This window comes from Dermochelys coriacea, chromosome 11 (genome assembly GCF_009764565.3).
Source record: "Dermochelys coriacea isolate rDerCor1 chromosome 11, rDerCor1.pri.v4, whole genome shotgun sequence".
Classification (NCBI taxonomy): Eukaryota; Metazoa; Chordata; order Testudines; family Dermochelyidae; genus Dermochelys; species Dermochelys coriacea.
The window spans coordinates 64,038,479-64,052,503 of NC_050078.2; the positions used below are offsets into that span (position 1 = coordinate 64,038,479).

The 14,025-nt window shown below is 38.9% G+C and overlaps 1 protein-coding gene across 8 annotated transcripts in view; it reads left to right on the top strand.

Annotated features, from left to right (window-relative positions):
* The window catches only part of ADAM23 (ADAM metallopeptidase domain 23), a 179,673-nt gene that overhangs the window by 153,897 nt on the left and 11,751 nt on the right, over nucleotides 1-14,025 (top strand). For 2 of the 8 annotated variants that reach the window (XM_038422245.2, XM_043505641.1), the window contains one exon: nucleotides 2,925-3,015. The exons of 3 other annotated variants lie outside the window; for them this stretch is intronic. In XM_038422245.2, the coding sequence (XP_038278173.1) occupies nucleotides 2,925-3,015 (91 nt within the window). Of the gene's footprint in view, nucleotides 1-2,924; nucleotides 3,016-7,132; nucleotides 7,888-7,908; nucleotides 8,009-11,001; nucleotides 11,093-14,025 lie in introns of those variants that run through there. 3 more of the 8 variants (XR_005295655.2, XM_043505642.1, XM_038422248.2) reach the window with 3 other exon arrangements.

Below are 14,025 nucleotides of genomic sequence, written 5' to 3' on the forward strand. Positions count from 1 at the left end.
TCACAGATAAATACATTAAAGATTGTAAGGCGATCACATAGTGTGGTAATGGGAGAGTCATAGATAGTTTAGGGGACTTAGAGAAAGAGAGACAAAACCCCATTATATTGGAATGACTGAGGCCTCCTGCAGTAAAACCCGCAGTAGAGAGACAGAAGGCCCAGGAAACTCCTCAAAATTCACCTCACAAATTTTATCTTGAATGCTTCCATCAAGGAGTGGGGTTTGTGGGTGGTCTGCATAAGAGGCAGGAGATATGGCCTCCAATCACCTCAGATCCTGGGGAGCCATAGGGAAAGGAAAATGAAACGTTATTCTGTGCCAGCCTATGTGGTGATGGCTAGTTCTTTGCCATGTAAATATCCCTCTCTGAGGAGAATGCAGGTACAGAATGGGAGCTAATGTTTGGAGCAGCATTAACCTATGCCCAAATATCTGCCAGGCTCAGAGAAGAGCATACAAGGGAGTGGGGTGCACTATTCCCGCCATCCTCACTCCTAGGACTCCAATACTATGTATTTGGAGTGCAGGGCTTACACAAAATTGGGAAATCCTCAGGGAGACAAGCCAGCACCGCGCCAAGAAGCTCTAGGTATGACAATATCATATACTTTTGAGTTCTGTCATCCCCACTGTGAAAAATGCCAGCACCAAATAAATAAACCCCCTTCCACTGCCCCTAATTTCTCATTTACATTTTATGGTTACCCAAAGGAATCAAGGTTAAAAAATTTATACCAGGTGCATTATATCTCAGTTGTGTAAGTTTGCTTTGGACTGAAATTTGGCAAGTTATATTTTGGCCTTGGAGCCAATGTTGTTAATTTTTTTTCCAGAATAGCTACATATTAACTTTTAAAAACAGCAGAAGTTTGCTTGTTTTAGAAGAATTTTCTCCGCTTGAATAATTTAAAAAATAGTTTGTTCTTTAAAGAACTGATTTTGGTAAACAATCCAGAATCAAGAGGACTGCTTATAGAGTAAGGTCTTGCTCAGTACGAGTATGGATGGAAGAATCAGGCTTACATGTTTTTCAGCAGGAAAAAAAAAATCTGCCATGATATCCGAATTCCTTTGAAGTAGTTAGGTTTTTACTTTACATTCCAATATGCATTCTGGAAGAAAAATGTGTAATTCAGTGTTGTTTTGATCAGTTGAGTAAAGCTATACCCATTCAAGAATTCTTTTGAATACCCTCAGATGTGTTATTTCTCTCTTCAGCCTTTTTCTCGGGGTGAGGGATGTGAGTGTGATGGGAGAGAGAGCATGAAATTCAAACCTAACTGTGCTAAGAAGTAAACCTTTAGAGCAGGGATGGGCAAAATATGGCCTGTGGGTCGGATCCGGCCCATCTAACATTTCTGTCCGGCCTGCCATGACTCACATTTCTGTCCGGCCTCCTCTGCCCCCTCTCAATCTCTGAGTCCAGGCCGCTAAAAGTCCCGTGGCACAGCAGGGTGCTCAGGCAAGCTGCCTGCCTGCCGTGGCCCCACGCCGCTCCCAGAAGCAGACGGCTGCTGCTGGCACATTTCTGTGTGCCCTTGGCGGGGGTAGGAGGAGCAACTCTGCACGCTTCCCCTGCCCCCAGCACCATTCTCACAGTTCCCATTGGCCAGAAACCAAGGAGCATGCAGAGATGTGTGTTAGACGTGTGGGAGCAGCGTGGGGCTATGGCAGCCTGCCTAAGCCCTGCTGTACTACCGGCTGGGAGCTGCCTATGGTAAGCGCCTCCTGGCCAGAGCCTGCACCTCACACCCCCTCCCATACTCCAACCCCCTGCCATAGGTCAGAACCCCCTCCTAGACCTCTCACCCCCTCCTGCACCCCAATCCCTTGCCACAGCCTGCAGCCCCCCCGCACCCAAACTCCCTCCGAGAGCCCTCACCCTCTCCCTCTCCTGCACCCCAACACTCTGCACCAGCCCGGAGCTCCCTGCTGCACCCAAACTCCCTCCCAGACTCCGCACCTCCTCCATTAATATAGTAGAAATGTGAGGCCTGCGACAACTTACCAAAATTCATGGATTGGCCCCCTGAGAAAATTATTGCCCACCCCTGATTTAGAGGGTCTCTATAAGCATGATTCTCCACTGCCTTGCCCTCTGTGTAATCATTTACACTTATTTGAAATGGGTATAAAACACTACCATACAGATTTGGTGATATTTTACACCTCATTTGCAGTCACTTTGCACAGGTTTAAATGACTACACAGAGGACAAGGCAGTGGAAAATCAGGCCTATTGTATCTACAGCAGTGCTTTTCAACCTTTTTTTCATTTGTGGACCCCTAAAAAATTTCAAATGGAGGTGCGGACACCTTTGGAAATCTTAAGGCGTAACTCTGCAGACCCTGGGGTCTGCAGACCACAGGCTGAAAACCACTGAAAAAGAGTTAATTGCAGTTATTCAGTGTTTAAAAATTTTTGGGATTATTTTAGTCTTTTGTAAGCAACTCTATACAATGTAATAAGTTAACAATGGTCATCTTTAACTGTTTAGTTTAATGACCTGGATACAGTATGTTTCTGGTGATAGATGAAAGTTTTCTTATTGGTGATTAAATTGTATCTGTTTACATTTTAAATAAATTGTAGGTTTATATTACATAAGCTGAAGCTATTCTATTTTAAATAAAAATGTGATGTAATCACAGGTTATGAAACCTTACTTAGTTTCAAAATTTTCAGTAAAACTTATTAATGTTTGTAAACAGTCAAGTAAAGCCAAATATAGCCTCAACTATTTCCGTATATTAAAAATTATAGTATTTGTGTAGAGAGATTTATTGGGAGGTTTGAACTGTTACACAATCAATGGATTACAAAGTAAAATATCCCTGTGAGGTGCTATTTTATTTTTCATTTCAGACATATACAGTATGTGATCATTTCCTTTAAAATCTTCCCTTTTCCCTCCGCACAGTGAGCATGGCCACTAACAGGCTAATAGGTGCAGTGGCAGGGACCATTCTGGCTCTGGGGGTGATTTTTGGAGGCACAGGGTGGGGAATAGAGTAAGCATTTTTCTTAGTTTAAGAGTTTTATGTTTGGTGCCTAGTGTGTGAGGTACGCACCTGAGCCCTCTGTGTACTATCCCATTAGCTTTGTGTCATGTGGTGATTGTATTCGTCATGTGATTTGAACGTGTCCGTGTCATGTGATTTGGTCATGTAGTGTTGAACCCTCTCCTGTCTGGGACAATGTGGGGCATAAAACAATAAGTTTGTGAATTTTTACATCATCACAATTAATACAACTAAATGTCTAAATGTTTCATTGCTCCAAATTATAAAAAGAATGAAAAAATAGTAATTTGAAGATTGTGATTATCTATTTTTGCAAAATGTAATCTAACAGAACAAAATGGATCATATGATATAATTCACTTTTTTTTAATTTCAATTAATGGGGCATTCATTCTAACAGTGGGTCATAAAATTCAGTTAAGAAAAAGAAAAAAACTCAGTTGAAATTATAGTGTATATATGGACAGCTTTCCAACAAAGTTTCTGAATGTTCTGTTGGTAGGATTTTCAGTTACCTCAGGGCAGTACATTATATAAAGTTTGAGCAACAAATATTGTATTGTCTTTTATAATTTTGGGAAGTTGGAATCTGAGGTATCAGCACACTAGTTACCTCTAAATTTTAACAATGGGGTATTTACACAATGTATTTGGTTATGATAATCTTGGAGTAAATTCCTTTAATTCTGCATTCATGGAATACACTGCAAACTGTGGAATAAACTGCCATTATTTTGGTCTTTTGACCTTTTTCATCTGCATATTGCCCATTAATTTAACTCCACACAGACTTCATCTAAGATTTTAATCCCATCAAAGTGTTTCCCCTACAGGAATAGTGTGTGTTATATAATTACAGACTGTATCAGAATGCATACATACAATAAGGGTGAATTAAGTTTGCCCGGCAACCTGAATTCTGGCATTTCTTAATTTCTGAGTGCTTGACTCTACAACCTTAACATTCTTTTAACATAGTTTTTTGTTTAACATAATTTTATAAAACAAACTGTATTATGTGGAATCATATTGATCACCAATTAGTGTCCTCAGCAAGGTATGGTTTATTAGATCCACAATGCTGACCTCTGTCACTTGAGCTAACAGCAGTAGAAGGTTGTTATCCCCGATCTGGACCACCCACTAGAGTGGGATGAGACACACGTTTTGCCAATGGGTCTCACTGCTATTTACTGACAGTAAAAGACTGCAGAGATGCAGGAATCCGGGGTTCAATTCCAGATTCTGAAGGAGCATGAGATTTTATAATTACAAACCATTTTGCCCTTGCATCCCGTCATCCGGGGAACTGCAGACAGGTCAGCCTCACCTCAGTCCCTGGAAAAATCATGGAGCAGGTTCTCTCAGACATCTTTGCTCCTATCAACCCCTGCTTCCCAGCTCCTGCCCCACTTCCACTCCGCTTCTTATCAACACCTCTGTTCCTACTTCCCATCTCTCTGCTCAAGCCCCAGCTCCTGCCCACCTCTGTTCCAATCCACAGCCACTCACCCTGGCTTCTGCTCCTTCTTCTCTGCTCCTGTCCCCCCACCTCACCCTCTGCCCCTATCAGCTCTCTTTCCAGTCTCTCTCCTTCTATCCATCCCTCCTTTCTTGGCTCCCCACAACCCCATTCCTTCCCACTATCTGGTTCAGGCAGCACCCTCTGCTTTTGCATCAGACATCTTAGCTTCCTTCTTCTCCTTGTGTAGGCAAGAGGAATAGGGGCATTGAAAGCTACAAGAGAGATGGTTTTCCTGCTCCGAGTTCCTTTGCCTAGTGCCACAGTGGCCCCTGGCTGCTCACAGCAACAATTGCAGGGAAAGTCCTGCTGAGCCCCTGAAGTCCAAGGCTTGAACATGCAAAATTTAGCTGCCAAACTTTCACAATTCTCTTCAGAGCATGTGCAAACTGATATTTTTCAGAGGTACATCTCTGACACCTGTGCAATTCCACTGCCAAATATGAAGCCGCCCTCCAAGTATGGTGGTGCTAGAGCTTTTCAATTAAATGACTGTAAGAATATTTTTAACTTGAACACAACATATTATTTCCCCGTAATCTCATTCTCAGAAAGAACAGAACTGTTTTATCTGAAACTTTCAAAAAAATTCAGCATGAGAGAGGTGTCTGACATTGAAAATTTTAGTATGAACGTTTATGTTTGGCAAAATTATAAGCAACTGAAAACAGGATCTTATAATTAAAAGTTTCAGGCAACCTTAACTAAAGGCAACACTACCAACTCTGACTATAATAGAATCATGGAAGATATGGGTTGGAAGAGACCTGAGGAGGTCATCTAGTTCAACCCCCTGCTCAAAGCAGGACCAACCCCCAACTAAATCATCCCAGCCAGGGCTTTGTCAAGCCGGGCCTTAAAAAACTCTAAGGATGGAGATTCCACCACCTCCCTAGGTAACCCATTCCAGTGCTTCACTACCCTGCTAGTGAAATAGTTTTTCCTAATATCCAACCTAGATCTCCCCCACTGCAACTTGAGACCATTGCTCCTTGTTCTGTCATCTACCACCACTGAGAACAGCCTAGCGCCATCCTCTTTGGAACCCCCCTTCAGGTAGTTGAAGGCTGCTGTCAAATCCCCCTCACTCTTCTCTTCTGCAGACTAAACAAGACCAGTTCCCTCAGCCTCTCCTCATAAGTCATGTGCCCCACGCCCCTAATCATTTTCGCTGTCCTCCGCTTGACTCTCTCCAATTTGTCCACATCCTTTCTGTAGTGGGGGACCAAAAACTGGATGCAATACTTCAGATGTGGCCTCCCCAGTGCCAAATAGAGGGGAATAATCACTTCCCACGATCTGCTGGCAAGGATCCTACTAATGCAGCCCAATATGCAGTTAGCTGTTAGTTGCCCTTGGCAACAAGGGCACACTGTTGTCTCATATTCAGCTTCTCATCCACTGTAATCCCCAGGTCATTTTCTGCAGAACTGCTGCTTAGCCAGTAGGTCCCCAGCCTGTAGCAGTGCATGGGATTCTTCCATCCTAAGTGCAGGACTCTGCACTTGTCCTTGTTGAACCTCATCAGATTTCTTTTAGCCCAATCCTCCAATTTGTCCAGGTCACTCTGGACCCCATCCCTACCTGCCAGCATATCTACCTCTCCCCCCAGCTTAGTGTCATCTGTGAACTTGCTGAAGGTGCAATGCATCCCATCATCCAAATAATTAATGAAGATGTTGAACAACCGGCCCCAGAACAGACCCTGGGATACTCCGCTTGATAGTGGCTGCCAACTAGACATCGAGCCTTTGATCACTACCTGATGATCTAGCCAGCTTTCTATCGACTTCATAGTCCATTCATCCAATCCATACTTCTTTAACTTGCTGGCAAGAATACTGTGGGAGACCGTATCAAAAGCTTTGCTTAAGTCAAGATATATACATCCACGGCCTTCCTCATATCAATTTATCTATGATCTATCTAGAGCCAGTTATCTAATCATAGAAGGCAATCAGGTTGGTCAGGCATGACTTGTCCTTGGTGAATCCATTTTGACTGTTCCTGGTCACCTTCCTCTCCTCCAAGTGCTTGAAAATGGATTCCTTGAGAACCTGCTCCATGATTTTTCCTGGGACTGAGGTGAGGCTGACCCGTCTGTAATTCCCTGGATCCTCCTCCTTCCCTTTCTTAAAGATGAGCACTAATATATATATATGCCTTTTTCCAATTGTCTGGGACCTCCCCTGCTCACCATGAGTTTTCAAAGATAATGGCCAATGGCTCTGCAATCACATCAGCCAACTCCCTCAGCACCCTCGGATGCATTAGATCCGGGCCCATGGACTTGTGCTTGTCCAGCTTTTCTAAATAGTCCTTAACCTGTTCTTTCACCACTGAGGGTTGCCCAGTGCAGCAGTCTGGGAGTTGACCTTGTCTGTGAAGACCCAGGCAAAAAAAGCATCGAGTTCAACTTTTTCCACATCCTCTATCACTAGGTTGCCTCCCCCATTCAGTAAGGGTCCCACACTTTCCCTGATCACCTTCTTGTTGCTAGATTGGACCAATCTAGAACTGTAATTATTAATATTCTCAGTAATAGATATACAGAACATTAATTTTAGTTGCTCTCTTCAATAGGATCATCCTGTTGATGGGGATATAGAGCTTGATTCAAAGCCCTTTGAAGTAAGTGGGATTCTTTCCACTCATAAAAAGTACCTGTAGACAGCATGGTGGCAAATACATGGAGTTGGCAGATCAACAGTAATAATAGATCTGAAAGAATTCATCCACCCCAATTTTTATTTCTCTCCACCAGGTAGAATAGAAAATGCCTCCAAAATACTATAGTTAATAAAATCTCTTACTTTAAATTTGCATTTTATTCCATGTTAATCCAGTCACTATAGAAATTATATGGCTGAAATCTATTGGCTGTTGTTTCCTCCATAAATGGTACTTTTTATCATTTATTAAAGTAATGAACCAACGTCTAGTTTAGCTTTAGATTAGCAGCTAAATCATGGCATATTGATAAAAATATAAATTTTCTATGTATTTATTTGTTTGATAAAATGTAATGTGTATTTTTTAAAAAAAAGACAAGATAAACATTAAAATATAAAAATGCCCAATTTTTGTGGTATTTAAAATTATCTTACAAAATATGTTCAATCTATTGTAACATATTCTTTAAAAATTGTTTTCCAATATATGTCTCTGATCTTTTTATAAATTTCCAAACCAGTACTAGTTACCTGGAGAATTCTCTGGTAAACAAATTAATCTTTACCTTTTGTTGTTGTTGTTCTGTGTTTGTACAGCGCCTAGCATACTAGTGTCCTGGTCTGTGACTGGGGCTCCAAGGCACTATGGAATAATAATTATTAATATTATTATAATTCTTTACACAGAAGGAATCACACGCTATGTCTCTCCATTGAAGATTCAAGTGAAATCCTGAAGTCAATGGCAAAATTCCTATTGAGTTCCATGGGGCAGGATTTCACCCTGAGTGTAATCCATAGGCATTTTCAGTTTCTATGTCTGATGGATCTAGCAAAAAGAGGAATTAATCTGTATGAATAGGAATTGTCACTCCTAATCTATTGACTAGCAATATTTACTTCGATTCCACAGGAAAAAGTGTAGTTTTAGCCAGAATCTTTTTAACAAAGGCCTCAACTATCTACTGCTATGTTATTTTACCATTTTTAAGGCTGTTGGCACAAGTGCTTGGTTTTCAAATTATTTTCTGTGCTAAAAGAAAAGATGCCCTTCCCTAGTTATGACACTTACAATTGGGTCAGTCCCCAAACAGGAGATTTGTATCAGGACTTTCTGGTATTCACCACAGTTATAGTAATTTTAAAGGGTTTTCCATATTTTCTAAATCTAATTTTCATTTAATTGTCCAATCTTATTTAAATGCATCAGCTTGGTGATGAATTTATTCAGAGTAACAGTAATGCCATTGCTTTCTTTCTTTAAGTCCAAGCCTACTGTTGAATCGTTAACATGTACTAAATTTTTCTAAGCATATGTGAAACATTTTATCAAACATATAATAAACACATGGAAAATTATTTTTTCTGTACAAGTAGACATATTTCAAATATCCTGAAATGGCCATTTCTGGACTTCTGTTTCCAAATTACAAATATGTCACTATCAGATAAATGTACTACTGCAGTGTTTCTGTGGAAAAATAACTTCCTGAGGCCAGGCTGAAAAATAATTTCTGTGGATTTCCCAAAGCTTCTGAAATGTTGCGTAAATCAGTTACTTGCTGCATTTGCAAAACCTCTAAAAACATTAAACTTGCATTAAATCCAAATCCATCTACCAAAAAAAAAAAGAACAAAAGATAGAAGTTGCGCTTTGGGTCAGGCAAAGATAATAGATGAAAAATCATAAAGTTGCTAGTACTTGAGGAAAAATCTCTTAATTGGAAATAGAATGCCCATGTACCAGCATTTGTTTATCCTCCAACATGCTCAGTGTTATTGATTTGTAGCCAAGTCTGACTATGAAAGGTAAGTTCAGTAAAATGCATTTTCCATTAGTAGAAAATGTACATTTGATTATTGTTGTTACGTTTGTGCACTGCTCATATCTGTTAAGTTAGATTCTTATTAATATCCCTGAATACTTGGTGTTGTCTAGACAGGAAGTATTTTTAAAAAGGGATATATTAATTAATTTTAGACTGCTTTCATATAATTTTTGGGGCCATAGTCTGCCCCCCTCATCTGTGGTGAGTACCCATAAGTAGTTCCATTTGAAGTAAATGAGACTATGATAAGACTAAGGCACTACTCGACATAAGTAGTTGCAGAATCTGAGCCATTGTTTTTAAAGATGACAAGAAAATAATTTTATAAGCTTGGTATGTTAATTCAGAAAGATAAATCATGAATGATCTGCAGTATGGTATGTATCCTGTTTAATCCCAAAATCATGCATTGACATGAGCTAGTAAAACATATGATGTATACAGAATGATTCATTCTTTGCACTGTTTGTTGCAAATAAAAGCTGGTGAGCTTGCTTTTTATTCAGTCTGACCTGATACCTTAAATAAAACCCAAGGAAACAACTGACTTATGTAATGTATTGTTCAAAAATGGGTCACTGTGATGAATTTTAACATGTAGGATACTCTCTCACTGTTGTGTCTGGGACTGGGCAGTATTATAAGGTAACTAGCCCCTGAGCTCCTTCAGCTATTCCTGCTACCCCTCTCTGTTTTTCTTCTCCCATGTTTTCTTGATGCCCCTCTTTTCCTCCTTGTATCTCCCCAACAGTATTCCAAACACCTTGTGATACCAAAAACAGAGCTGTGCTACTTAGAATAGCAAAATGGCTATTGCAGTGGGGGAGCTCTCACTTTGGTTTATTTTTTTTCATTAGTACTATTTTTGAAAGGCTAATAATGGGCATTTAAATATTTATGTTCAATTATAAGGTGTGTGATATGCAAAAGAATTGTTGTATTAGATTTTACTTTGCCTTGGACTTAGAGATAGTAGATTTACATCAGAGAGGGCCTGATAGCGGAGAATATTGTGGTCTGGAATTAATTTGAGCAAGCATCATAGATCTATTTTGTATTTTCTTTTCCTTGTCCTCTCCCCCATGCAAATAAAGCACTTGTGTAAGAAATTCATAATTGATCCTCAAGTGCTTTCTTGCCTTTTTAGAGAAAATTACACCAAATGGATTTTATGCCATCTTTTTTTCCTTCTCTTTTTCCCTGCCCACTTTATTGTTCAGTGGCTGCTTGAGGATGATGAAGAGATGCATTGATGTTTGGAATGCTTCAGTGGGAATGCAGCTTTTATTTCAATTACAGATCTTTATTATTTTTTATTTGAATCATACCCTTTTACTCCACCACCCTTTCTGCCAAACTCTCTGTAGTTAGTAAACTTAAGGTTGACATAACCATAGGGACTATGAGGTGCTGTGTGCCTCCTAAGAAGTGCTATCAGTCAAATGAAATAAGTGGCATTTGCAGGTACTCAGCACCTTATAAGATCAGAGCTATATGAAAAGCAGAATTGATGGGCTTTTTGGGTTTTCATTTGCCATCGGAGTGAAATAAGTAGGCATTAAGTACAACATTCATGTTTTATTACCCCTTGAATGCTATTTTTTAAAAAATTTAAGACTTTGTTTAATTTTACAAATATCTGAATTTTCTGAACTGGTAGTTCATGTACTATGTGTTTATTGGATAGTAAGCCAGAGAATGAAGTGAATGACCGTGTTGTTAATTTCTGAAATAGGTAAAAATCTAGTATTAGAAAGTAGGCATAGCACAGTGAGAGACATTACAATAGCTTTGTTTATTCATGCTATTAATGAAAAGCAAGTGGAGCCCCTTTGAAAATGTTTAGAGACATCATGTAGGTTATTGTTTTCCTAAATTGCTTGATTACGATTCCCTTGCATGAATGAAGTGGTTGGTTCTTATGTCTTTCTTCCCGTATCCTTTATCGCAGGTCTAGTGCCACCAATCTTATAATAGGTTCCATCGCTGGTGCCATCCTTGTAGCAGCTATTGTTCCTTGGGGGGACAGGATGGGGCTTTAAGTAAGCAATGCCGCATGTCTCTCTCTCAGTGGCTATGGCATTTCTATTTTCTGCTTACATCACTAAGTTTTGAGTTCCTGCTACAAGGACTCAAAGTGAAAAATACTGCTTCAAATAGTTACACTTGCACTGAAACGAGGTGAATGTAAAAAACCACAGATGTCACCAGGGTGCAAAGTTGGAGAACAGTAATATATGTGGATTAACCTTCATAAGATTATGGAAAACAACTCCAAAAGTGAAAAAAAGAAATACTTTTCTTCTCATGAAGAAGCCATCTCCCTATATCAATATTATTTTGGCATGAGAATGAAACATAGTGGTAGGAAATCTAAAGGTACATTTTGAAAAATATATGAACACTGAAGTTGTGCACAGCAATGCTTGAAAACTGATACAAGGCTGCTCTGTGTCTAACCGAGATATGAAGTATACTATACAATTTGTTCTGAGTTTTTTGACAAAATGTCTTTCTGTCAAAAATTCTGATTCATTGAAACAGAAACCTTTCATGGGTAATGGCAGTTTTGAGAAATTTTCAATTTTGAAAACATTTTGAGGAGGATGTTGACACTTTCAAATGAAAAGGTCTATTTAGAATTTAAGGTAATTTATAGTCTAAAAAAGATAAAAACAAAACATTTCAAAATTATTGGAACAAAAGTTTTAATTAACTTAAACTGATTTTTTTCTTCAATTATCAATTCATGAAAATTTTCAAGATTTTGACTTTTCGTTCATAATTTACAAAATCTCAGAATTCTTTCTGAGACAGGAAAACTGATTCCTGCCCAGCTCTAGTATATTACCATTGATTGACATGAAACATATATTGAGCAAAATTCATTCCAGGTGTAACTTTCATTAACCAAAATGGAGTTATATTTTGATGAATTTGGACTATTATATGCTTTCTTGTAATTTCAATTACACACACCTTGTCCATATCAACTAGCACGCTCTGTCTAAATTTGGAACTAGTGTACATCGGCAAAGCTCCACTGACTTTTGTGGAGATAGGTTGATTTACACCAACTGATGATCTGGCCCCAGATGTTTAGCACCACCAAGTGTGGGAGTAACACTCCCCAATGTTGCAGTCAGAGAGACAAACTAAGATTGTGGCTGCTTTTTGTGCATCCATGAATGGCAGCAACAGTTGATCCTTAATTGTGGGCTTGACTGAAGATTACCTAAATGCACGAATTAAAAATACACCTGTTTAAGATCTTAAATCTTTGATAATGGGTAGTCATAAAAACTTACACATGTATTTAGAAACAGAATATTTAGAAATCATTCCTTTTTACATACTAGCCTACACCAGATTTAAAGATTTAAGTATCTCCTGCAAAAGCCCATTACATCAAATATCTAAAGCTTGGTAAGGAATACAGCTGTATACTATTTTCAGAGTTCTCTTCTAGGAGAAATACAACCCTGTCCTCAAATCTTGGAAGGTTAAAAAATTTCTTTAAAACCTATTAATTTGTCATGTTAATGCTACACATTATATTCCCATTGGGGCAAGTCTTGTCTCCATCTCTATGGGGGCAAAGGGCTCTTTTTAAGCATTGTGGTTGTCAGGATTGTAGAGTCCAGTTCCATGGGAGCAGTTTATGTGCTGTTGGACAGGGTAAGGCCAGGTAATAGCCAGGCTGGAGTCCAAAAAGGCTACTCCTACTCCAGTTTACTTTTTGGTAGAGGCAGGAGTGGAAGCAACCTGGATGAAGAATACATCCCCACTTTTGCCATTTACACAAATGCTCAGCCAGGTTATTTTGGCTGGGAACATGATGCAAAGCAATAATCCCTGAAGTTCTTAATAGTTTTTGTATTTATTGATTTTATATTTTTTAAAAACCACTTCAGATCAGCTATAATAAGAACCAAAAATATAGGTTAAATATCATTGCTTTGCATGCTCAAATAGTACAAGAGAGGTAATAGCCAATCTGTGTAAAAAAAGATTATTTTCCTAATCTCTTATTCACAGTTTCCTCAGGAGTGGTATATGACACCCACTAGAATTACAGTGGTATGATAGCTGCTCAAAACTAAATGAAATTAAAAAGAAAGAAAAGGGTAGTTAAAAATGCTTGATTTTGTCCATGCTTTAGACATGAGCAAAAAAGAATTCCACTTACCTCTTTATAATTAGTATATTAGAGTTTAAAAACAAAATTCTGCCCTCATTGTTTCTTGTGCTGCCTATTAATGTCAATAGCTTTGGATAAGTGTGAGGGAAGAATTTGACCCCAAATTAATGTCTTCTTTGTAAGATAGTCTTAATGATGACCTGTGTTTGTTCATCATATTTTTTCACAAAACCATTTCTGACATTGAGAGTTCCACACATTTAAAGATGGAAGAATGTGACTCTTTGTTACTTATTTCAGAGTAGCAGCCGTGTTAGTCTGTATTCGCAAAAAGAAAAGCAGTACTTGTGGCACCTTAGAGACTAACAAATTTATTAGAGCATAAGCTTTCGTGAGCTACAGCTCACTTCATCGGATGCATTTGGTGGAAAAAACAGAGGAGAGATTTATATACACACACAGAGAACATGAAACAATGGGTTTATATTACACACTGTAAGGAGAGTGATCACTTAAGATAAGCCTGCTGGTGATGGCTTATCTTAAGTGATCACTCTCCTTACAGTGTGTATGATAAACCCATTGTTTCATGTTCTCTGTGTGTGTATATAAATCTCTCCTCTGTTTTTTCCACCAAATGCATCCGATGAAGTGAGCTGTAGCTCACGAAAGCTTATGTTCTAATAAATTTGTTAGTCTCTAAGGTGCCACAAGTACTGCTTTTCTTTTTGTTACTTATGACATTCAATGCATGGGTTAAAAGCAAAACAATAGTTGAGGTATGTATTTTGGAGTATACAGCCACTGGTCTGATTTACAGCCCTTTGCATGAAG